Source organism: Electrona antarctica (genome assembly GCF_951216825.1).
Source record: "Electrona antarctica genome assembly, chromosome: 22".
Taxonomy (NCBI): Eukaryota; Metazoa; Chordata; class Actinopteri; order Myctophiformes; family Myctophidae; genus Electrona; species Electrona antarctica.
In genome coordinates, this window is record NC_136805.1 from 16,797,911 (window position 1) to 16,822,185 (window position 24,275).

Consider the following 24,275-nt stretch of genomic DNA (forward strand, 5'->3'; position numbering starts at 1 on the left):
TTTTCTGTTTTATTACAGGCTCCACCTGGACTGTCTCTGTATTGTCCACGATCCCCAGAATTGTCTGTTTGTCACGTTGATGTACATTTCAGTTGATGGTTATGTCATAGTTATGTAATTGTAACAAACAATATAATCCATATTGAAAGATAAAATCTCTATTGTATTGGAATTGTAGAAAACCAACATCCGAAACAGATTAGATTAGATTAGATTAGATTAGATTCAATTTATTGTCACTGCACATAGTATACAAATACTTTGACAATGAAATGAACAGTGGCGTCCAGCCAGAATGCAATACAGTAATGCAGTAATGGAAATAAATATACTTTTTGATGAATGTACAGAATGTACAGTATGTACAGTGGTATATAATAAATAGAAAAATAAGTAGAAAATAAGCAATGAAGTATAAATAAGAACTTAAGTATGCATATATATACACACCCACCCACTACTGTATGTATGGTGTGAGCATGAGAGTTCAGATGGGTAGGAGGAAGGGGGTATCGTTGTTCAGTGTCATTGAGGAGGGGCAGAGTTCAGCAGGGAGACAGCAACAGGAAAGAAGCTGTTCCTGAGCCTACTAGTGCGGGAACCAATAGTCCTATAGCGCCTCCCGGATGGAAGAAGGGCAAAGAGTCTGTGGTTTGGGTGAGAGGGGTCTTTCAGGATGCCTCTCGCCCTACGCAGACATCTTTGGCGCTGTAGATCCTCAATGGACGGGAGTTGGGTGCCAATGATGTACTGGGCAGTTTTTACTACCCGTTGCAGGGCCTTCCGGTCAGACACTGTGCAGCTGTTGTACCACACTGAGATGCAATTTGTCAAAATGCTCTCAATGGTGCAGCGGTAAAAGTTCACCAAAATCCGGTGATCAAGGTGAGCCTTCCTCAGTCTCCTTAGGAAATATAGACGCTGCTGCGCCTTCTTGAACAGGGTGGAGCAGATTAGTTTTGGCCGTTACATCAACCTGATAATGTCTGATGTCAAGATCGCTGTTTTGCAAAAAATAAAGTGTGAACAAGGACATTGTCACAGCCACTAAGGGTAGCAGTTTAAAAACAGGAAGGGAGTTTTCACATTCAACCACTGCATTAAAGTATGAGTATATAGAGGTAATGTTGAGAATTTGCTAGTCCTAGTTTCTTATGTTGACTTTACAACCTTGTAAGAAAACCATATTTCACCCTTACCACCATTACAGACATGTTAGTTGTGAGGTTTCGCCCCTGTGAATCTGAACGTGCCTTTTAAGATGCTCTTTCTGTACAAATGTTTTCGAACACACAGTGCAGCCATGAGCTCTTTCCCCTTCATGAACACCCATGTGTTTTGTCAACGAGCCGCTTGCGCTGAATCTCTTGCCGCAAACATTGCACAAGTATGGCTTCTCTCCCGTATGTGTCCTCATATGGATTTTCAGAGCTCCGCTTTTGTAGAACGTTTTCCCACATACACTGCAGCTATGAGTTGACTGTCCTGTATGGATCATTGTGTGGGTTTTCAGAGTGCCTCGCTGTCTGAAGCCTTTGCCGCATACACTGCAAAGAAATGGTTTCTCTCCAGTGTGAATTCTCATATGAGCCATCATGTATTCTTTAAAGCTGAAGCCCTGGCCACAGATGCTGCAAACATATGGTTTCTCCCCTGTGTGTACTCTCATGTGTCCCATCAGATTTCCATTTTGAGCGAATGCCTTTCCGCAAACAGAACAAATATAGGGCTTTTCCCCTGTGTGGGTCCTTAAGTGCATTTCTAGCTGTCTATGCCCCTCAAAGTGTTTTCCACACAATTCACAATCATTTGTTGTAATGTAGGTTTGCAAGTGAAGTCTCAAACTCTCTTCAGATTCAAAATGTTTCCCACAAATGCCACACAGAATGGCATCTTTCTCTTCTTCTTGTACGTGCTTCAAAAAAGAGGCTCTATAGCAGAAAGACTTTTCACATACTTTACAACTGTATTTCAAGAGAGATGACTCATTGCTTTCCTTGTTCTTAGATTTTACCTTGTTGGATATTTGTGCTCTCTTCATTGACTTTAGTTTTGCTAACCGAGCCGGTTCCTTTGGTCCATCTTCATCACTGTCATCGCCTTCACTCTGAGATTCCTCACTTCCCTTCCAGTCCGATTCCTCATCATTGTCACTAACCTCACATTCAGCTTCAGAACAGTTTGGATAATCTGACTGTTGATCTTCTGCAGTGGCTGGATCCCTGCAGCTGTTTTCCTCATTGTGAGTTTTCAAGTGCAGCCTCAAGCTCTCACCCGACTCAAGATGTTTCCCACAGACCCCGCAGAGGTCAGTGTTCTGCTCATGTTTCAGCACATGCTTGAGAAAAGAGCGTTTATACCGGAAAGACTTCCCGCAAACTCTGCAACGGCCTTTACCTGAATTCTGACTTGAAATGTTGGTACCGTGTTGCCTCGTATGTTTTTGAGAATTCGGCATGAAAAGACCTTTGCCGAAAGACCTACCGCACATTTCACAGCACTCGGTGCCCTGGCTTATTTTCTGTCTCTTTCTTTTCTTTAATTTCAAAGACTGTGGATGCCCATGCTGCTCTTTACTGTCGCTGTCCGCGTTTTCTCCCAGGACTTCAGAACAGTTTGAAGAAAGGTCCTGATCATTACCAGGTTGTTCTGAAAACACTAGGACCTCTCTTTCATGCTCTTTTTGTAACTCCTTAGGTAACTCTTTAACATGTTGGGGATCCGTGTTTTCCTGATACTGATTAGGGAATGTCGTCTCCTCGCTGTGCTCCTTCTCTGGGGTAACCTCCTTTTCAGGGGTAGACCCTGTGGGATCCACTCTGTCTGGAGAAGAGAGACCAAAAACATTTCAGCATCCAAATTAATTCCTGTACCTGATGTATTCACCTTAGTGACCTACAATGGGATTAGTTCACTCAACTGACTGCACTGCACAAGTATTTTGATGTTACCCAAGTTGGGGGTGATTTTACTTTTGACTTTCTGTAGTCAAAAGGAAACTAAATGCACAATTAAAGGTAGCCTCCGTACACTCAAAACTGTGTAAAACCTTTTTTTATTCTGTTTGTGATGAGACCTAATTACAGTTTGACTTTCCAATTCATAATAGCTACTTGTTTAAAGTGGACTGTTGGATTGGAATATGATTATCAGCCTACTTCTCAGAGAGTAAAAACAATACAAATAAAATAATTTATAAAAGCTTGCGACTAGAAGTACAATTGTATATAACCTTAAAATAGGCCAGTATAGAGCGTCGCAGTCCCGCCCCCTACCATGGACCAGGAAATGAATCCCAATGCATTTTTCCCATAGACATTTCTTAAAGTATTTATTTAAAGACGGTTACGCTGCGGACAAAGCCGAGTCGTGACAACTCATGACAACACAAACAATATTTTGGACCAAACAAATAATTACAAAGAAGAAAAACAACAAAAAAAGTGTTGTAACCTGCCGTTTTTTTCTTCTTTATAATTATTTGTTCGGCCCAAAAAATTGTGTTTGTTGTCATGATTTGTCGAGTTGGCTTTGTCCGCGGCGTAAACGTCTTTAAATAAATACTTTCTGAAATGTCTATGAGGAAAATGAACGGAGAATCATTTCCTGGTCCAGGGTAGGGACGCTCTATATAGGCTACCATTGTATTATTATTTAGTATTACCGGTAATATAAAATCAGTCATCTGGTATTGAATTAGATGTTAAATAAAATAGATAAATATATGCCTAGTATTTATTCCACTAAAAAAGGACCTGTAGATTAAGCCACTTGGATCCATGCAGCGCTTCCTTCTCTTATTATATTAAATGTTATTTGGCTGTGGAGGGTGTGGTAAGGGACATGGATATTGAATAGGGGGGCAGTGGCCCAAAAAAGGTTGAGTAGTAGAGGTGCTCCGATCGATCAGTCACCGATCTGTGTTCGGGCGATTTTCACTCGATCAGTGATCGGCAATTTACCCGATCTGGAGAAACCAATCTTTTATACTATAAATATACTACTTTAAATATAAATACTTTTATACTATATGTCTTTTATATTATAAAAGTCAATCAGATATACCTGTATAGTAAAATATTGTTTTGCATCTTTGTGACATCTTCCCTTCCTCCCCACACACACAGGAACCGTTCTGATGTGGGTTTTGACATATAATAATTTTGGAAATATTCAAATTTTCCCCCTTACACACAGGATTGGTATCGGCCGATCGTGAGAAAAACTAGAGGTGATCGGGATTGGTCCCAAAAAACCTGATCGGAGCACCTCTATTGAGAAGCACAGCTCCAGATCAAATTGAATTGTTTTGGCCATGAATGAACCCACTCATAATGATGACGGCTGCAATTCGAAACTGGCCCCGTAAAACCTGAATCCCCCACCCACCCCTTTTTCCCCTCATTGTTTTTTTCCCCCCTTTTTACCTCCTCTATGATGATTTCCTGTTTTTAGCTACGTATATAGAAGAATCTATTTGTATGTCTCTAATTGTTATGATGAATTGAACATGGTGGGCCCTATTGTAAACAAGTGCAATGGTGGTATCGTCCACAGTTAACAGTTTTATATTGCGTTGTGCTTGAAATGTACTGTAATTCTCCAATCTGTTAATAAATTAATCAATCAATCAATCAATGATTATTCAATGAGCTAATTAATTAACAGACCTGCTTTGTGTAAATGTGTTTGTCTGTGATCCAGCAGTTTCCGTTGGTGGTTTATCTCTCGCTGTTGTGAGTGAGACACATCTGCCTCACATTCAGCCAACATCATTTCCAGGATCCTGAATATCTCTTCAGCAACCATTGTTAGTCTCTTGTGGACAACTGTCTTCTGCTTCTTAGGTGACATCTCTGGAGTACATTATATACAAAATACGAGATGAATTAGAGCAGCCAATGAAATCCCTTGAAAAAGGCAGTTAACAATTCCAAAAGATATTGTGTGTAAGTTGTTTTATGCCTTGCTGGTGATCCAACACATTAACATCTGAAATGCACATTCTGCATCAGAAAAAATTACCTTGGGGAAAGCAATGGGGTCCCCTTCTGTCCAACAAGAAATGTTATTGAACAGAACATTTCTGCTCTGTGCTCTGAATAACAGAGGCCAACAAGTTACTGCTAAATTAGAGGATTCCTATCCCTGAAACATGACAGTCTACAACAGTCATGTTTCAGGGCTAAAGGATTCCTTGCTTCCATGTTGTGACTTATATATGAATAATGATAAAATAATGTCACGTGACGTGTTGTTTGTTTACAAGAACAAAGTGGCAACATGCTGTTATGCACAATTTATACTTCGTAGTGCGACGGTGTCGCTCGACAAGAGTCGCCAAAAATAACATAACCATAATCACATACCTGAATTGTTGTGTAACATCCTTTTCTCTGCTAACGTTATTATTCTCTCCACTGCTCCCAGAATGTCTTCTGCAGCGGCGGCTAATCGCTCAGCAAGGAGCGCCTTCAATGCTTTGATTGTAGACATTGTTACATAATGTAGCGCTTATCAATTTTGATTTCTGAGATCGTGTTTTAAACAAGCTACGTTAAATGATTATGATCAGCAGATAGTAGGTAAACTAACAGATTAAACACCGAACGATAAGGGAAATGCTAATGATTCTTCTCTCGGTTTATGGCAGATCATACCGCCACCTACTGTACAAGAGTGTGCACCATCCTAGAGTTCATATTTTTCAGCCAAGGAAAATGCTTCCGGGGTTCAAGTTTAAAATGTCTTGCGAATTAAAATAATGAAGACTAATAACATTTGACACTTTGCCCAACTTTAATGAACATTACTGTATTTGCCCTAGAATGCCTGTGATATATTACATACATTTCATGTATTCCTTCCAGATAGGAATACATAAAATGTAAGTGCATTCTGGATATGACTAGGAGAAACATGGTTTTGGCTATCTAAAACATATATTACAGATAGGAGGGTGGTTTGATTTATATTCTGGCCCGTTTCTAATATCACATTTCATTGGGAGGTGATTTGAAGAGGCTGTGAAAAAGCTTAAATACCATGGGTCACATAATCAAGGATGATCTCTGTGATGAAGAATGATGGTGATGTGTAGTGCCAGTATATGCTTGCACATGCTGGCACAAAATTTCACATACAGTAACAGTAGCCTACAGACTATGTCAAATTGTCAAAATAGTACTTTTTAACCCTAGAACACTATAAACATGTTTTGTCACACAAAGTACAGCAATACATGGCAACTTGAGGTACTCTTCTTTAATATTTCATCATGACTTTTCACAACAACAAAAAAATAGATATCATGGGGGGCCCTATCATAGGGGGGGAAACTCTGTGAAAAATGTGCATATTCTTTTTTTAATATTCCTACAAAAAATACAAAACAGAAGCTGGGAAACTTCTCCTTTGGTCCACCCTGGGACATGTGAGAATGGTCCAGTGAAAAATAAAAGTCCATTGTGGGTGTATGGGATCACACCATCACTAAACACAGGTGAAATTCACCCGAACACCTGCCTGTAGAAGAAAACAGGGATGTGGGCAGGGAAACAAACCTACCTTCTATATGTCACTGAGCATCATGAAGGTACTGAAAAACCTACCCACCTCAGACATCAAGGGGTGACTACTAGTGCAAGTGAAATGTGTGTGACCAGTAATGTACCCACCTTTCATGCTGTATTGAAGACATGTATGTATAGATTTATGTGTAGACTGAAGGAGTCAAATTGTTACTTATGACTTTATAACAGTATGGCAAGCCGTTTTAACATTTAATAGCTAGACTGGATGTATTCCATCTCTAATTCAGTTCTTCCTAGTCAAAACTAACATTTCAGATATCCACAATGACATTCATCCTATCCACATTCCACAACTGTCATTTAAGATATCCAAAATGAAATTCTTCCTATTCAAAATTACCATTTCAGATATCCATAAGATCATTCTTCCTATGAGAAATTACATCACTTTTGCCATTCATGTGTATCATAACTGCATTCTGGATATGACTAGGAGAAACATGGTTTTGGCTATCTAAAACATATATTACAGATAGGATTTAGGATTTATATTCTGGCCCGTTTCTTCCAAACAGAAACACTGACAAAAGCTTTTTTCCCCCGACAAACAGTGAAGTTGTATGGTTGCCCTCTTTATGAATTCTCATGAAATGTCTCCACAGCATCACTGTGATTAAAGCTTTTATCACAATACAAAATGTATTTTAACTTGCATATCTTTTGCACTATATTTAGCCGACATGAACAGAAACAGGCTTCAACGTTACAGTATGTGTGACGTGTCTAATTCGGCATTGTATGAATTACAACACAGTCGCACTTGGTCTCTTATGGATTTTATTAAATGGTGAACTAAAACAGGAATTACACCTCAATCGTAAGATACATTATTGAAAAATAAAGAATTCCATAAAATAAATAGAAAATGAAAATGCAAGGAAAATAATGTGGATGAAAGAGGCAAATGCCTAAATATACAAATACGGTTTCAGACATGATTTTATAAGATGACAGACTTTGATACCCTCCCGCTCCTGCAGCATCCAGAAGCCCAAACCAGTAGTCACTTTAATTGGAAGTTGAATCGGGTTGCAACTCGGACGGCGCTGAGTCAGCTCAAGCAAAGTTTGCAACAGCAAAGTTACTACTCGCTCACTTTAGCTTGCTCTGTGGTGCCTATATATGTATAGTGTCATTATATAGATATGTTCTAGTTACGTTCTTAGCTTACGCATGTTTCTTGATAAATGCATTTTATATATGTGATGTATTCCCATGCTTTTTTGTTCTTGCTTAATGTAAATCGCTCTGGATTAAGAGCGTCTGCTAAATGCCTAAATTGTAATTGTAAATTGTGCCTCTAGTGGCTCAAATTTGCTTGAGATGGCACGCCTCCGTTAAAAGATGCCTCCGTTGCAGACTCGCAGTCTAAAAATATACTTTATTGGCAAAACAATATTGAGCGGGATTCGATCCAAGGAGGTGTGGGTTGGGACTGGGAGTCTAATGAGTAGCAAGGCAAGCCACTGAGGCCAGTGCTGAGATGGGGTATTCGGTCTGTATTAGAATGTGACAACGCCAAACTCCTATAAAATGAAGGCAGCCCCGCGCAGCAGGGGAGGGAAAGCCTCTTCTGGCAGAGCACCTTGACAGCCAACACCAGTTTAAAATAAAGAAATGCACAACAACAAAAATCCTAATCAAACAAAATCCTATGCTTACCTATTACCTAACTCTTTGAGTGCTGGGTATTATTTAATTAATCCACCAGTGCTTTCAGAGTGGTTACGTTTTTTTAAGAGCCACTGCATGCGCGAAGTGTCCAGGATGTAAACAAAGCTACATGTGGAAGTCAGAGGCTCCCACAGTCTCTTTTCACACAGAGAGAAAAAGTAATTACCATGATAGCGCGACCATTGGTTCATGAGTTTAAAAAAAGCTGGAAAAGCTTTGTGGAAAAAAGCTTGTTTTGACCAAAAACACAACCTGGGGGAAAAAATCTTGAGATAAATCCCCTTTTCTATAATATACATACACATTTGGTGGTTTAAGGGTGCAATTAACGGTAGTGATATCAGCCCCCCGTAGACACAATAAGTATCAGCAATACACCTGCCCTACTTGTTTCCTCTTTCATGAAGTTTCCTGTGTCTCCGCATGCTGTCTTCCCGAGAAAGCTTTTTGCCACAAACTAAGCATTCGTAAGGTTTCAGCGTTGTGTGCATTGTCGCGTGTTTTTTCATTGTTGCCTTTTGACGAAAGCTTTTGTCACAAATAGTACACTTGAATGGTTTCTCGCCTGTGTGCGTTGCCATGTGTATGCTCACATGATTCTTTTGACGAAATCTTCTCCCACAAACGTTGCAGCTGTATGGTTTTTCCCCTGTGTGAAGTAGGGCGTGTCTATCCAATGTACTACTGTGGCGAAAGCTTTTGACACAAACTGTGCAGCTGTATGGTCTTTCCGTCTTATGTGTTCTGCTGTGTGACCACAGTAGATTTTTCTCACGAAAGGTTTTACAACAAATTGTACAAGTTAAAGATTTTCCCCCTGTGTGGATTTTCATATGTTTTGCCATAGTAGTAAACTTTTTAAATTTTTGGCCACAAACATCACATGTCTTGTGCGTTTGAAGGTGACCTTTAAAGTTCTCTGCATGCTCTAAATGATGTCCACACAACCCACAATCATTCAAATGGACATCTACATGCTTTATAAGATCTGTCTCATTGATAAAAGATTTATTACACACCTTACAACTCAGAGGTGAAAAACCATTTGATAATTTACGTTTCTTGCATGGCTTTCTTCGAGAAATATTCACAGGTGACTTTTCACCTTTCACTGACATGCCAGTGTATTTTGGTGGCTCTTCAAAACTCTTCAACTTCTTCGAAGGTGATCCACGTTCTTTAACCTTACGAGTGACTTTACGTTTCTGTGAAACTCTCCCAGATGGGTGTTCCCTGCTCTTACTTGAAGCCCTCTGTGTGGAGAGGTGCTCATCATCTCCATCAGAATGAACGGTCAATGGCGTACCAGTGTCTTTTTGGGGCTCTAGACAACTCTTCAACACCCTCACATGTGATGTTTCTTCTTTCACTGTTGTAGTAGTGTCTCTTGGTATTTCACAGTCCTCTACATCAGAATATATGTCCCCTTGTATTGGTGGGGTATTTTCTTTACTTTCCATGAGCACTGATGTCACCTTGGAGCTGTTGGCTTCCGCTAGGTCCTCCTGTCTCCTACAGTTCTGTGGCAGCTCAACGTCCCCCTGGTCGGGATAGCGATTCTCCTCTTTCTTCTCACTGCAAACCTCCTCCTCACTGAGGTCCAGGAGTTCTAGAAGTTGTAAAGGGAAATGTATATTAACATCTAGAGCTAGTATTATCCAATTATCCAATTGTGATTTGCAAAAGCGCAGTGCAAAAGCACATTATTGGCTATTTCCCCTAATATAAGCCCTCAATTAATTGAATGGGGCATTGGGGTGTTGTGCTAATTTGCTTATTACCATCGCTCAAAATTTTTTTTTTTGTATATATCCTCTTTAAATGTAAATAGTATCCCAAGTGGCACACTTTACTACTTATTTTGATGGAAATAAGCGAATTAGCACAAAAACACAACCCCCATTGAGGGCTTATATTAGGGGAAATAGCCAATAATGCACTTTTGCACAAAATAACACCTGGACCTCTTTGGTGGGGACATAACAAGTACAAATAAAGGTAAGAAAGCCTTCTAGCATGGAATTCTTCTTTAACATTGCTTCATGTAGAATAGATAGAAATACAGTGTGTATTTAAAATAATGACAACTTCACTGATATGAAGAGCAGTTCATCTCAATTAAGTAAGAAAACAGGGCATGATAAAACACTAGAAAGGTGCGCTCCTCGGAGTTCAGATCCCCATAAGGATAAGTTGCCCACACAGGGCTGTGTTGCGACCTGTTATAGCTCCACTGTAAGCTCCTTACAGTGCTCCTGTGTCCTACCTGCCAGTTCTTGCAGGAATTGCCCCGGCCGGCCTCCGACGAGAGGCTGCTACCATCAACCTAGCAAGGAAAGCCAAAAAACACGACTGGCACATCCTACACAACACCACAGTGGAAATGGAGCCTCCAAACAGACTCAAGTCCCGCCACCCTTACAACAAGGCGGCACAAGACATGTTGCGTTCCATCCCGGTGGACTCATCCACCAGTGCATGGCTGGCGGCATCTTGGAAGCAGGAGTGGGAGTCTGCTGGGCCCTCCCGTATGCACCACTACATCCTTGACCCGGGTGATGGTGTTGAAGGAGAGGACCTACCACGCCGGCAGTGTACCCTACTGAACCGCCTGCGCACTGGAGTCAGCTGCTTCAAATCAGCAATGAAGAGGTGGGGCTTGGCGGACAGTGCAGGATGCGAGTGCGGCGAGCCTGAGCAATCTGCCGACCACATAATTAACACCTGCCCCCTGTACAGACCTCCTTCGGAGGCCGGCCTCTTCCACGTGGGACCAGAGACAAGGGCGTGGCTACTCGATACTGAGTTGGACATTTGAGGAGGATACACGAAAGAAGAAGATAGCTCCACCATGAGGCTGATGTGGACACTGCGTCAGGGCTCGAGATTAACGGCATCCCGGGGCCTATAAAATATAAATTTGGGACTTACATTTATCTCATTTGGGGCAGTTTCGGGACTAGGAGTTTTTGCACTGAAAATGCTATGGCTAACCACATTAGCATTTGTGGTGATAATTTTTCGTATATCACCACGGCATGCGAAACATGTGGAGGCTGACGTTACTATGGCCCCATATGGAACCTCTCCCTCTGCTATGTAGAGAGCTGCATGGCGGATGGAGATGTTCCAAATGTGGCTAATGACTCCAAGTAGGAGTTCAACAAGGACCCACGTTTTTTTTCTTTATTCCTTCGTCTTAGTGTCGTCGTAAAAAAAATCTAGCGTTGCAAATTGCGGCTAGTCAACATACAGAAACACAAAGTGCTCTAATGTCTCCTGGTAGATGGCTGTGTTGTCTCTGGACTTGTTAAAACACAGTGGACCAACCATGATCACTGACACAGACTGTGAAAACTTCATGTCGGTGCCTCTCACTCTACCTCCAGACACCGGGACCATTGATTTCCAAATAAAATGTAGAATCCCAAGTTGCTTGAAGGTGTCATGGCTGCCATGTCATCTACTGATGCCATTGATGTACTCTGTTTTATCAAGTAGCAGATCTACAACCTCACACACCGTGAAACGCTGTTGTGAGCTTGTAGATCTGCTATTTTCCACTAGTTTGGGCAAACATCACATTTCGCTTTTGGGTCTTGGGCTAAAAGGTTTGGGAACCATGGGTCTGGACTAGAGGGGTATTACTAAATCTACAGATCTGGTTCAATGGTAATTTATATTGACCAGATCTGTAGAGGGCGGATAGCTCATGCCTTCATAGAGCTATGGGCCAGAGCTAGAGGGCGGATATATATTAGTTTCTGGCCCAAAAGCAAAAAGTGTGTTATACACGTAGAATGAGTCTAGCCGCAATTTGCAACTCTAGATTTTTTTATAATGGGATGAATCTAGAGTTGCAATACCCTCCATTGACTCCCCACTCATCATTTTGCGTTTGCGATCTGCTTGTCTTAAACTACGTTAAACTCACCAACATTGCAGCTGTAGTCCAAGCTTGAATTATTCTCTTTCAATCTGCAAAGCCTGTTTTTCATAAAAATCCCCCGTAGACATGTTATGAGCTACTTTCTGTCAAGAAATTCTGTGCAAGTGATTCTTTTTCTAAGTGCTGGAGTTTGGAAGCGCTCGTCGTAAGTCACTGAACGTCCCTGCATGCATCTGTTTCGCATTTGCACATAATGCAGGAGGCAGCAGCGCGACCCCTTAATACAAACGAGCGCTTCCAAACTCCAACATTTCTTCTTCTTGACAGAAAGTAGCTCATAACATGTCTACGGGGGATTTTTATGAAAAACAAGCTTTGCAGATTGAAAGAGAATAATTCAAGCTTGGACTACAGCTGCAATGTTGGTGAGTTTAACGTTGTTTAAGACAAGCAGATCGCAAACGCAAAATGATGAGTGGGGAGTCAATGGAGGGTATTGCAACTCTAGATTCATCCCATTATAAAAAAATCTAGAGTTGCAAATTGCGGCTAGAATGAGTCCTGAATCCTGATACGCTTCCCAGTGCACCATGAAGAATAGTCTTTCAATAACATTACACAGCCTTTGTTTTGATGATTTAATAATATAAAATATGTCTTTATTTGTACTACAGTTGGAGACCTCGCACGGTAGTGGAAGTTTCAGTCCGTGCTCAACAGGCAGCAACGCTTGACTGACCGCCTAACAGAACGTTAGAAACGTGCTCGCTAGTCTCTAAACGCTCTGGACCACAATCGCTAGTTGATCCCTAGCTCTGGTCCATAGCTCTAATGCGTTGCATTAGCTCTAAATGCAACGCATTAGACTAGAGCTATGGACCAGAGCTAGTTGATCCCTAAAATTACCATTTGGCTGGCTGTGGGTATCACCTTATACTCTAAGGATATCACAGGGTTTGTAGCAATTGTAGAAATATTGGACCGTAATTCAAAATAATAATAATAATAATAAAATATATAGCGCCTTATTTGTAAAATAAATGCATTTTTTTCTAAATAAATGGTGCCCAGTGTTCTCATGAGAGGCACCGAATTACAGGCATATCTTGAGACATAATGATATGTACACATTATGGCGTCAACAATATAAGCGATATGTCTCGTCTCTACTAGTACCTATGACTAGTACCAACCTGATCTTTGTAAACGAACGTCTGGCTTCAAAATGGCATCCAGTAGCTTGCGTTGGCGCTCGTTTTCCTTCTGCAAACGAGACATGTCTGTCTTGTACTGGTGTTCAACCTCCCAGATGATTCTCGCGGCGATTCCATTGATCTCTCTGGCAACTATAGAAAGCCGTTCGTTTACCAAAGAGTTTAGCAGTTCAAGTTTATCCATCATGAAGTTAAGAGCGATATAATTTGAGACGAGAATCCAGAGACGGAGAGTCAGTGGACGTCGTGCAAAAAAACACAACTCAAATTTCCGCTTCCGGTAGCAGCAAATCTTTGTTTTTGTTCTTTGGATTTACGGCAGACTAGATGGATGCTGCCCCGCCATGATGCTGCCCCCTGTGTTTCATTTTTGGGAATTGCACGATTTAGGAAACGGGGAAAAAGAACACAAACAGAATCTTTGTGAAACAGTCACAGAATCGTTGTGCTCAATCTCTAGTGTCACTCCCTGCAATAGACTTGACTTCTCCCCTCTCAGTCAGCATATGCAGCATATTATTCATACATTTTACGGTAGGGTATTAGTGATATGTTTGTGTTAAAACTTAACAAAACGTTTTTGGGTAAAGGTTAAATAAAATCACTATGTTCTAATAGTAACCATGCTATTTCACGTAGGTGACAAAAGCCCAGTTTAAAATGTATAGTGTTCCAGTTCCAAATTGTCCTGCTGATTTCTTTGTGTCATCACAATTAATACTCTTGTTTAATCTGTATTCTGAATGAGTTCTCTATAGGCTACTGATTAGATCAAATTGGTATCCCAGTAAAAGTCCGGAATTCAAAATGTACCACAGTAAAAGTACTCATTATGCAGACTGTCCAATTTCAAGTTTTCAAATGTCAACATCTTTTGAAACTAGCTGATCCAGAAGCTGTGAGCTCAAGGGCTGTAGTGGTTAATGTACGTTTTGTAATAATAATCTGAATCTACAAAGTAACTAAAGTTGTCAAATACAGTAATTGTAGTAGAGTAAAAGTACAATATTTGGATCCGAGATGTAGTAGAGTAGAAGTATAAATAAATCAAATTGGAAATACTCAAGTATTAAGTACAATTACTTCAAAATTGTACTTAAGTAGCCTACAGTACTTAAGTAAATGTACTTGTAAATGTTACATTACACCACTGGTACAGTCAAATACAAGGTATTGGCTTGTTTCCATTGGGGGTCTATGTAATCAATTCATCGAACAATTGGATCGTACTGGAATCATTGCATATAACTTTGAGCCAAGCTTCTCAAATATATTTTTTCACCAATTCTATAACTTTAAGTTCATCAGACAAATTATCAAGTCTTGCTCTTTAAAAATATATTTTTATTACATGTAATTGTAAGAAATATTTTCTCCCCTAACACCCTTTCCTATGAATGGTTAGTTAATTCTCTTTAGGAGCTCTAACCAATCATGTTTCATAAACTATATGAAGTGGTCCCAAAGGCAAAACAATAGCCTGGTAAACCATCCAGATCGTGTGAATGAGAATGTGAATTCACATGACCAGGATCGGCAGGATGGTTTACCAGGCTAGCAAAAGTCCACACTAAGTACAGTTTATTTGTGTTCACTTAGTGTAACTAATGCAGATTTTGGGAGACAAACCCAAATTGCAAAAAGACATCTATGACATTAACAATAAACATGTAAACAAGGTCCTAACTCAAATAACAATATACATACGTTTTGTATTTGTGTTTTGTATTTGTGTTTTGTATCTAGATAGATACTTTATTCATCCTTTCGGAAATTTGTTTTGTGCACAGCAGTCATCAGGATATACATAAAACATATGCAAACAAACAGTACGTAGACAATAAAGAAACAATGCCAACAGAAGGCCACCAGTCATAGTTCCAAGAGGCATCACATCACACTTTATGCACGGAACTGAGATGGGGCCTGCTTGTTCATAAGTCCTATACTTATGGGAACAAACGATCTTGAGGCCCTAGCTTGCAGGGAAGGTACCATGTACCGTCGCCCTGATGGTAATAGATGGTATTGGCTGTGTAACGGGTGTGTATTGTCCCTAGTAATAGCTTTCCCCTTCCTGAGTACCCGGGTCTCATACATTGAGGTCATACTCTCAAATCGTACCCCAGCTATTTTGCTGGACACGTTGATGATTTTATGGAGTTTGTTCTTATTAACCAATGATAATGAGCCATACCATGAGACAAAACAAAATGTCAATGCACTCTCCACAAAGGATCGATGAAAAAGTGCCATAACATTCTTTTCCACATTATACTGTCTCAGTCTGCGCATAAAATGCAGTCTCTGCTGACCTTTCTTATAGATGGAATGAGTGTTAGAATTCCATGTCAGCTTGGAATCAATCGTTGTACCCAAGTACTTGTATTCCTCCACAATCACTACCCCATCCCCACCAATGACTATTTCCTGGTGTGCATGAGCACCAGTCCTAAGGTCAATATGACCTCCTTAGTTTCAGTATCTGTGTTTTGTATCCGTGTTTCACAACTGTGTTTTGTATGTGTTTCAAACACACATGCGAAACACGGATACAAAACACAGATGCAAATTACAGATACAAAACACAAATACAAAACAGATGCAAGTTAGATACAAAACACAAATACAAAACACAGATGCGAAACACGGATACAAAACACAGATGCGAAATACAGATACAAAACACAAATCTGAACTTGTGGATATAAAACACAAATGTGAACCTGTGAGTTCACTCACGTGAGTTGCAAATCTGAACTTGTGAGTTACAAATCTGTAATATTTACCGTGACACTTTTGATACTGTTCTGACCCCATAGTTTCACTTGCGCCGTCTACTGTCTTTCATGAAGTCTCATCACTCTCATGTGTCATGCTGTCTACCCGTGCAAGCCTTTTACCATAAATTGAACATAGAAAAACTTTCTAAACATGTGATTTTTCATTGTTCCCTTTTGACAAAAGCTTTCCTCACAAATAGTACATTTGAATGGTTTATCGCTTGTGTGCGTTGTCATATGTCTGGTCACATGATTACAAACAGCTGCAGCTGTATGGTTTCATCTTCCCTTGTTTCCTCTTTCATGAAGTTTCCTGTGTCTCCGCATACTGTCTTCCCGAGAAAGCTTTTTGCCACAAACTAAGCATTCGTAAGGTTTAAGCATTGTGTGCCTTGACATGTGTTTTTTCATTGTTGCCTTTTGACGAAAGCTTTCATCACAAACATTACACTTGAATGGTTTAGCGCCTGTGTGTATAGATTCGTGTTGGGTCACATGCTCCTTTTGACGAAATCTTCTGCCACAAATTTTGCAACTGTACATTTTTTCCCCTGTATGAAGTAGTGTGTGTTTATCCAATGTACTACTATGGCGAAAGCTTTTGTCACAAACTGTGCAACTGTATGGTTTTTCTGTTGAATGAACTCTCATGTGTGACTTCAGTAGCCTTTCATTACTAAAGACTTTGCAACAAATTGTACAAGTTAAAGATTTTCCCTCCGTGTGTTGGTCCCTCATATGTTTTGCTAGAGTATTAATCTCAGTAAATTTCTTACCACAAACATTACATGTCCTGTGAGCTTCATGGTGAACTTTCAAGCTCTCTGTATCCTCTGAATGATGTCCACACAACCCACAATCATTTAAATGGACATCCACATGCTTTATAAGATCTGCCTCATTGTTAAAAGATTTCTTACACACTTTACAACTCAGAGGTGATGACAAATCACTTGATTTAAGTTTCTCACGTGGCTTTAGAGAAATCTTCGACTTCTTCACAGGTGATCTTTGACCTTTTACTGACATGCCAGTGTCTTTTGGTGGCTCTTCACAACTCTGTTCTTTAACCTTGCGGCGAGTGACGTTTCGTTTCTGTGAAACTCTCCCCGACGGGTGTTCCCTGATCTTACTTGAAGCCCTCTGTGTGGAGAGGTGCTCATCATCTCCATCAGAATGAACTGCCAATGACGTACCAGTGTCTTTTAGGGGCTCTAGACAACTCAACACCCTCACATGTGATGTTTCTTCTTTCACTGTTGTACTAGTGTCTCTCTGTATTTCACAGTCCTCTCCATCAGAATGTATGTCCCCTTGTATTGGTGGGGTATTTTCTTCAACATTACTTTCCATGAGCACTGATGTCACCTTGGAGATGTTGGCTTCTGCTAGGTCCTCCTGTCTTCTACAGTTCTGTGGCAGCTCAACACCCCCCTTGTCAGGACAGCCATTCCCCCGTTTCTTCTGAGGGCAAACCCCCTCCTCACTTTTGACTGGGGGGTCCAGGAGTTCTAGAAGTTGTAAAGAGAAATGTATATTAACATCTAGAGCTAGTAGAAAAATAATCAAGCTTTTTTTGGACAGGTGGTTCTATAAAAAATTATAGCTTTTTTTTGTACTACAGTTGGAGACCTCAGTAGTGGAAGTTTCAGTCCATGCAGAGCAGCACCACTCAGGCCCGGATTGGACAGTCTAGCAATTCTGCCAAATGCCAGAAGGGCTGGGCAGTCATGGGGCCGGGGTAGCCCCTTTCGGAACCCTACGTTAAAGTTTCTGACAGCTCAACCCGGGGGGTCCGGAGACGGGCTAGGGGCCGGGGCTGAGCCAAAACAAAAATAACAAGTAATAAAAAAAGACATAGTAGCGTCTTTGAGCCGGTGAAGACCACAAATGCCAGGGCTGCTTTTCTGTGCCAGTCCGTGCCTGGCACCACTGAGTGTTATAAAAACAATGTGGTTTTATATGACATGACATTTAATGTATTAATTGTCCATTAAATGTGTCAAATATTTGAGTGGTCCCCATCCTACAAACACACTCTTGTGTGTTTATTTTATTTTATTTCAATGTTTTATAATTACAGTTTAGGCATTTGGCACACGCTCTTAATCAAGATCCATGAATTAGAGGATAAACCTCACATGTTGCTCAAATAGTTGAATACAAAAATGAATCAATCAACTTCAAGTCTGTAATTATAGTACAGTACATTCCTTCTAAGATTTCACAACAAAAATCTAATCTGATAAGTGATAATATAGGCCTACTTACTATAGTTTTTGCTGTGTTTCGCTGTCTCTGCTGCCTAAATTAAATGCAGTCTAGCATTTCGCCAGCAGATGTCACTGCTTTAACCAATTTTTAACCAATGGGATCAAGTGGTTCAGTGGTTCATAAAACCTTCATTTGCCCATCACTAAGATAGATAGATTGATATCTGCAGTTTACCAACCTGCTCTTTGTAAACGAACGTCGCCGGGTTTCAACATGGCATCCAGTAGCTTGCGTTGCCGCTCGTTTTCCTGCTGCAAACGAGACACGTCTGTCTCGTATTGGTTTTCAACCTCCCAGATGATTCTCGCGGCGATTCCAAAGATCTCTTTGGCAGCTATAGAAAGACGTTCGTTTACCAAAGTGTTTAGAAGTTCAAGTCGGGGTCCAAGTTGATCCATTATGAAGTTAAGAGTGATCCTCTATGGGGAAGTGTGAACTGTAGTGTGAACACGACAATACTCGAGTGGATCCACGAAGAAGAAGAACGGTTACGGCACACAACTCGCATTTCCGTTTCCGGTAGCAGCAACAATGTTTTTGTTCTTTGGATTTCTGGTGAGTACCAGATCGGCTCGGCTGCAACTTCTGCAAGCTGTGCTGTTCGCAGCATAGATATTATAAAATTATTTAAAAAAAAAACGTTTATATGTCTATGGTTCGCAGGACCGACGTCATCACGTATCCAAAGTTCCAAACTTTATTGAACAACGCTTTTCCCAGTTGTCTGGCGCAGTGGTTCCCAAAGTGGGGTCTGGGGACCCCCAGGGGTCCTTGAGGGAGTTCCAGGAAATCCCCAGCTAAATGATAGTTTGGAACCAAATGGACCCTTATGGGTCTGTAACTCTGAGAGTGTACAAACGGATTCCATTTGATACACTCTCAGTTAAATTAACAATGATTTTACAATAAATGGTGGTCTCAGAGATAGAAATGCCATTAAATGGGGGTCCGTAGCCTGTTGCATGTCAAACTGGGGGTCCTTCCTTGAAATTAAACTGGTTGAGAATCACTATTAGAACTGTAAACATCTTAATATCTTTTCAAATGGGGGTCCGCATGAATGATAAGTGTCAATGTGGGGGTCCTTGGCATGAAAAGGTTTGGGAATCACTGGTCTGGAGATCCTATTAAATATATTTTCCCATAAATTGGTTATTACTGGACACATGCCTCAGTCTGGTCAGGCTGGTCAGATAGACCTATTTATTACAGCAGATCTGCTAGCTCACAATGTTGTGATCTTGTAGATCTGCTCATTTCATATAGACAATGTATGTAGTTGTAATTAGTTGTGAGTTGTGAGCAAAGTGGCATGTCACTTTGAAAGTGGCATAACACTTTGAAAAGTGACATGCCACTTTTCACAGTGGCATGTCACTTTTCAAAGTGGCATGCCACTTTTCAAAGTGGCATGCCACTTTTCAAAGTGGCATGTCACTTTTCAAAGTGGCATGTCATTATTGAAATAATGTTCTTATCCAACATGCATCAACATAATTGGTTAACCCAAGACAATGAACAATATTGATTGATTGATTAATTGATGAACAGTCTATAAATGACAAACCTTGCACCCAAACCTGTAACCCTAGAAGATCAAACCAAATGTTTGTTTCTAGATAGATATAGTTTTGTAGGATTATTAAAAAAATAAAATAAAAAGTCTGAGACCTGGCACCAAAGGACCATTAGAACTATTGATTCAACATCCCAAAATTGACTCAAATATTCTCCAAGTGCAAATTGCACAACATAATGTGTCAATGTGGGGGTCCTTGGCATGAAAAGGTTTGGGAATCACTGGTCTGGAGATCCTATTAAATATATTTTCCCATAAATTGGTTATTACTGGACACATGCCTCAGTCTGGTCAGGCTGGTCAGATAGACCTATTTATTACAGCAGATCTGCTAGCTCACAATGTTGTGATCTTGTAGATCTGCTCATTTCATATAGACAATGTATGTAGTTGTATGTAGTTGTAATTAGTTGTGAGTTGTGAGCAAAGTGGCATGTCACTTTGAAAGTGGCATAACACTTTGAAAAGTGACATGCCACTTTTCACAGTGGCATGTCACTTTTCAACGTGGCATGCCACTTTTCACAGTGGCATGTCACTTTTCAAAGTGGCATGCCACTTTTCAAAGTGGCATGTCACTTTGAAAGTTGCATGTCACTTTTCAAAGTGGCATGTCACTTTTCAAAGTGGCATGTCATTATTGAAATAATGTTCTTATCCAACATGCATCAACATAATTGGTTAACCCAAGACAATGAACAATATTGATTGATTGATGAACAGTCTATAAATGACAAACCTTGCACCCAAACCTGTAACCCTAGAAGATCAAACCAAATGTTTGTTTCTAGATAGATAGTTTTGTAGGATTATTAAAAAAATAAAATAAAAAGTCTGAGACCTGGCACCAAAGGACCATTAGAACTATTGATTCAACATCCCAAAATTGACTCAAATATTCTCCAAGTGCAAATTGCACAACATAATGGAAGTTAGCATCGATCAGTTTCTAAATGAAAGATTTCCAGGTTGTTGCTGACAAGTAGACTAAAATGTAATTGCTCCTGATAAATATATTATTACATTGATGAATACCACATTTCAGGGCTTCCTCTTCATCAGTTACTGTATGCTTTGAGAAAATCCAGCAGGGTCAGACACATTGCATTGGGGAACTACAATGGATTAGTATCCACAAAATGACAAAGCAATTCAGATGCAACTTGCTTTAAAATATATTATAATGACTGTACTGGTGGGATGAAGATTCCCAGGAATACACATGACAACTTATTTGATAAAGGAAAGCACTTTATTTGCAAGCACGCCTTGCAATAACAAAGACCATGGTTTGGTAATCAGTGTCACAAAATGATCATTAATCACAATAAACGTAAAAATCCCAACTCAAATACACACCAATATAACACAAAGGCATACTCAAACAGCTTTCATGCTACACAAAATGAACTGTCTGGATGATCCTGATCGGTTTGCTTTTCATCTTACTCATGAATACAATACAATATGTACATAATGGACACAAACATGAATGCCTAAATTAAAAGTAAAATAAAAAACCTTACAAGGACCATAGTGTCTAGTCACAAGTTCACAATTGGTGGTTTAAGCCATATTAGCTGAGAGCTCTCCATAGCCGGCTTTAGCATTATCCCATGTCTCATAAAAAATGCCCACAAAAATATTTGGTGATACCGCTAAACTATATATTAGAACTACTAATATTGTGTTCTGTCACATTCAGGTTTCAGGAGATGAACCACTGAAAGGAATTGGGCCATATGTCTTTATTCACATTCCATGCTCAGCAAATCAAATTATCACAAACGTCATTCTGGCCAATCACAATTAGCGTTTTTTTTTTGTCCTCACTTTTGTCTTCAATGTTCGTTAAAACGGAAAGCTGGGCATAGGAGGGCCTAGCGCCTCTCAAAAACAAACTGTGGAAAATACTCCGCAGTTGTAGTCAGTGGGCTAACCATGCCAGACACCCGATATGGATGGTCCTTTAACCCATTGCATTTTAGACCAGATGCCAATTTTAAAAAAGTTCTGATAAACTTAGAATACTTATTCAAAAATTACACAAACAAATAAAATAAACTGTTGCTATATACTGTACATGGCAACAACCCAAAAATGGGTTAAATAGGATTTTAATATTGTTAGAACATAGAATAGGTAGAGGTCGCACACACCAAGAATCCAATTTCAACAGGTTTATTTCTCTACATCAGGACAAGGGTTTGGGTTATCATGTCCTGATGTAGAGAAATAACCCTGTTGAAATTAGATTCTTGGTGTGTGCGACCTCTCTACCTATTCTATGATGATTTAAGCTGGTAGCACCATAAATCAGAGCACGGTGGTCACAAAAAAGTTTAATATTGTTAAACATAAAATAAAAAAACTAGTATCATTAAATGTTCCTCTGTTCTCTTCTGTTACACACTAATGTGTAATCCAAGGCTGTCAATTATGCCATTATATCTGTCAATCGAATCACATGCAGAATTTTACACAATGTGCGGTTCTGTGACCAGGCAATTATGAACTTTTCAAGTTCAGCATTTAAAACAGACTTGTGAGTTGCACCAACATCATGGACATAGACATGGCATATACAAACTATATGCTCGATATAATCAAATCGATTTTAAGTATACATAAAAAAACTGAGGGTCAAAACTCAAAACATAACTTTAATCTTAATCTAGCCCAACTATGGACTTCCTATGCCGTCTGGTCCACTTGGCTCTACCGGTTCCCTTTCATGAAGTTTCATGTGTCTCAGCATGCTGTCTAACCGAGCAAGCCTTTTTCCACAAATTGAACATGGAAAAGCTTTCTCGTCTGCATGCCTGAGCATGTGGTTCTTCATCGTTCCCTTCAGACGAAAGCGTTCATTGCAAATGGTACACTTGTATGGTTTATCCCCTGTGTGTGTCGATATGTGTTTGCTTAAGTGAGTCTTTTGACGAAATGTTGTGTTACAAATCACGCAGGAGAATGGTCTCTCTCCTGTATGAATTGTCCTGTGTTTATCCAATGACGTACTGTGACGAAAGCTTTTTTCACAAACTGTGCAACTGTATGGTTTTTCTGTCTTATGTACTCTGCTGTGTGACTGCAGTAGATTTTCCTTACGGAAGGTTTTACAACAAATTGTACAAGTTAAAGATTTCCCCCCTGTGTGGATTTTCATATGTTTTGCCAGAGTAATAAACTTAGTAAATCTCTTACCACAAACATCACATGTCCTGTGAGTTTGAAGGTGAACTTTCAAGCTCTCTGTAGGCTCTAAATGTTGACCACACAGCCCGCAATCCTTTGAATGCTCTTTCACATGGCTTATAAGATTCTTCTTAGTATCAAAAGATTTGTTACACACTTTACAAACCAGTTCTGAAGATTCACTACGTTTTTTGCGTGGCCTCTTCAACTTCCTCCCATATGATCTTTTACCTTTCACAGCCATACCGGTGTCTTTTGATGGCTCTTCACAACTCTTCAACGCACTCCTCAACGCCTTAAGAGGCGACCTTTGTTCTTCCGCCGCTGTACCAGTGTCTTTTCGTTTCAGTGAATTTCCTAACCTGGTCTTACTTGAAGCCGTCGGCGTGGTGGGGTGCCCATCGTCAGCATCATCCATTTGCTCTGGTATTTCACCGTCCTCTCCATCAGAATCTATGTCCAATTGTAGTAGTGGGGTGAATTCTTCCACATTACATTGCATCAGTGATGACACCTGGGAGCTGTCGGCTTCAACTGGGTCCTCCCGTCTCGTCTCCTTTTCTGGTGGCTGAAAGACCTCCTGGACAAGACAGTGGTCCACCTTCTTCTCCTGGGAGCAAACCTTCTCCTCTGAGAGTTCTAGAAGGATGTAAAAAAGAAATAAATAAATAAGCTAGCCATTAACTTTAATGGTTTGTATCATAGCAAGTACTTGGCCGACTAGAAATGTCATGCCTTTACTGACCAAACTGCTTCCATATCATCAAGTACTAGGCTTGTTCCGAGTGAATGCATGAATTCATGGAGATTTTTGAGTGGTGTAAACCACTCCTACAACTGGCTTTTTTGTGCAGAAAAAATGAGCATGGTTGCTATGTTCACCCTGTTGTAATGACGTAATGAAATCACACTCGGGTGAACAGGGTGAACATAGCAACCATGCTCATTTTTTCTGCACAAACAAAGCCAGGTAATGAAATCACACCCGGGTGTGATTTCATTACGTCAGACATGATTTCATTACGTCAGACAGACCGTACACCACTCAGTTCACACGGGTGTGATTTTTTTTGT

General features: G+C 40.1%; 1 protein-coding gene and 2 long non-coding RNA genes across 3 annotated transcripts; all 3 read right to left on the reverse strand.

The window, feature by feature from the left end:
- Positions 1–880: 880 nt before the first annotated feature.
- On the reverse strand, positions 881–5,590 carry LOC306915014 (uncharacterized protein; the record flags this gene model as incomplete). Its single annotated transcript, XM_079492260.1, has 5 exons — positions 5,370–5,590; positions 4,671–4,856; positions 2,641–2,823; positions 2,061–2,169; positions 881–1,001 (listed from the first exon to the last, which is right to left on the reverse strand). The coding sequence occupies exons 1-5, from the start codon at positions 5,494–5,496 to the stop codon at positions 881–883; spliced, it is 726 nt and encodes a 241-aa protein (XP_079348386.1). The 5' UTR covers positions 5,497–5,590.
- A 1,760-nt stretch (positions 5,591–7,350) lies between these two features.
- Positions 7,351–13,681, reverse strand: LOC306915421. Its single transcript, XR_013788815.1, has 2 exons — positions 13,350–13,681; positions 7,351–9,876 (listed from the first exon to the last, which is right to left on the reverse strand). It is a non-coding gene; the product is annotated as an uncharacterized lncRNA (long non-coding RNA).
- A 2,242-nt stretch (positions 13,682–15,923) lies between these two features.
- Positions 15,924–18,951, reverse strand: LOC306914857. Its single transcript, XR_013788750.1, has 2 exons — positions 18,606–18,951; positions 15,924–17,664 (listed from the first exon to the last, which is right to left on the reverse strand). It is a non-coding gene; the product is annotated as an uncharacterized lncRNA (long non-coding RNA).
- Between the last annotated feature and the right edge of the window lie 5,324 nt (positions 18,952–24,275).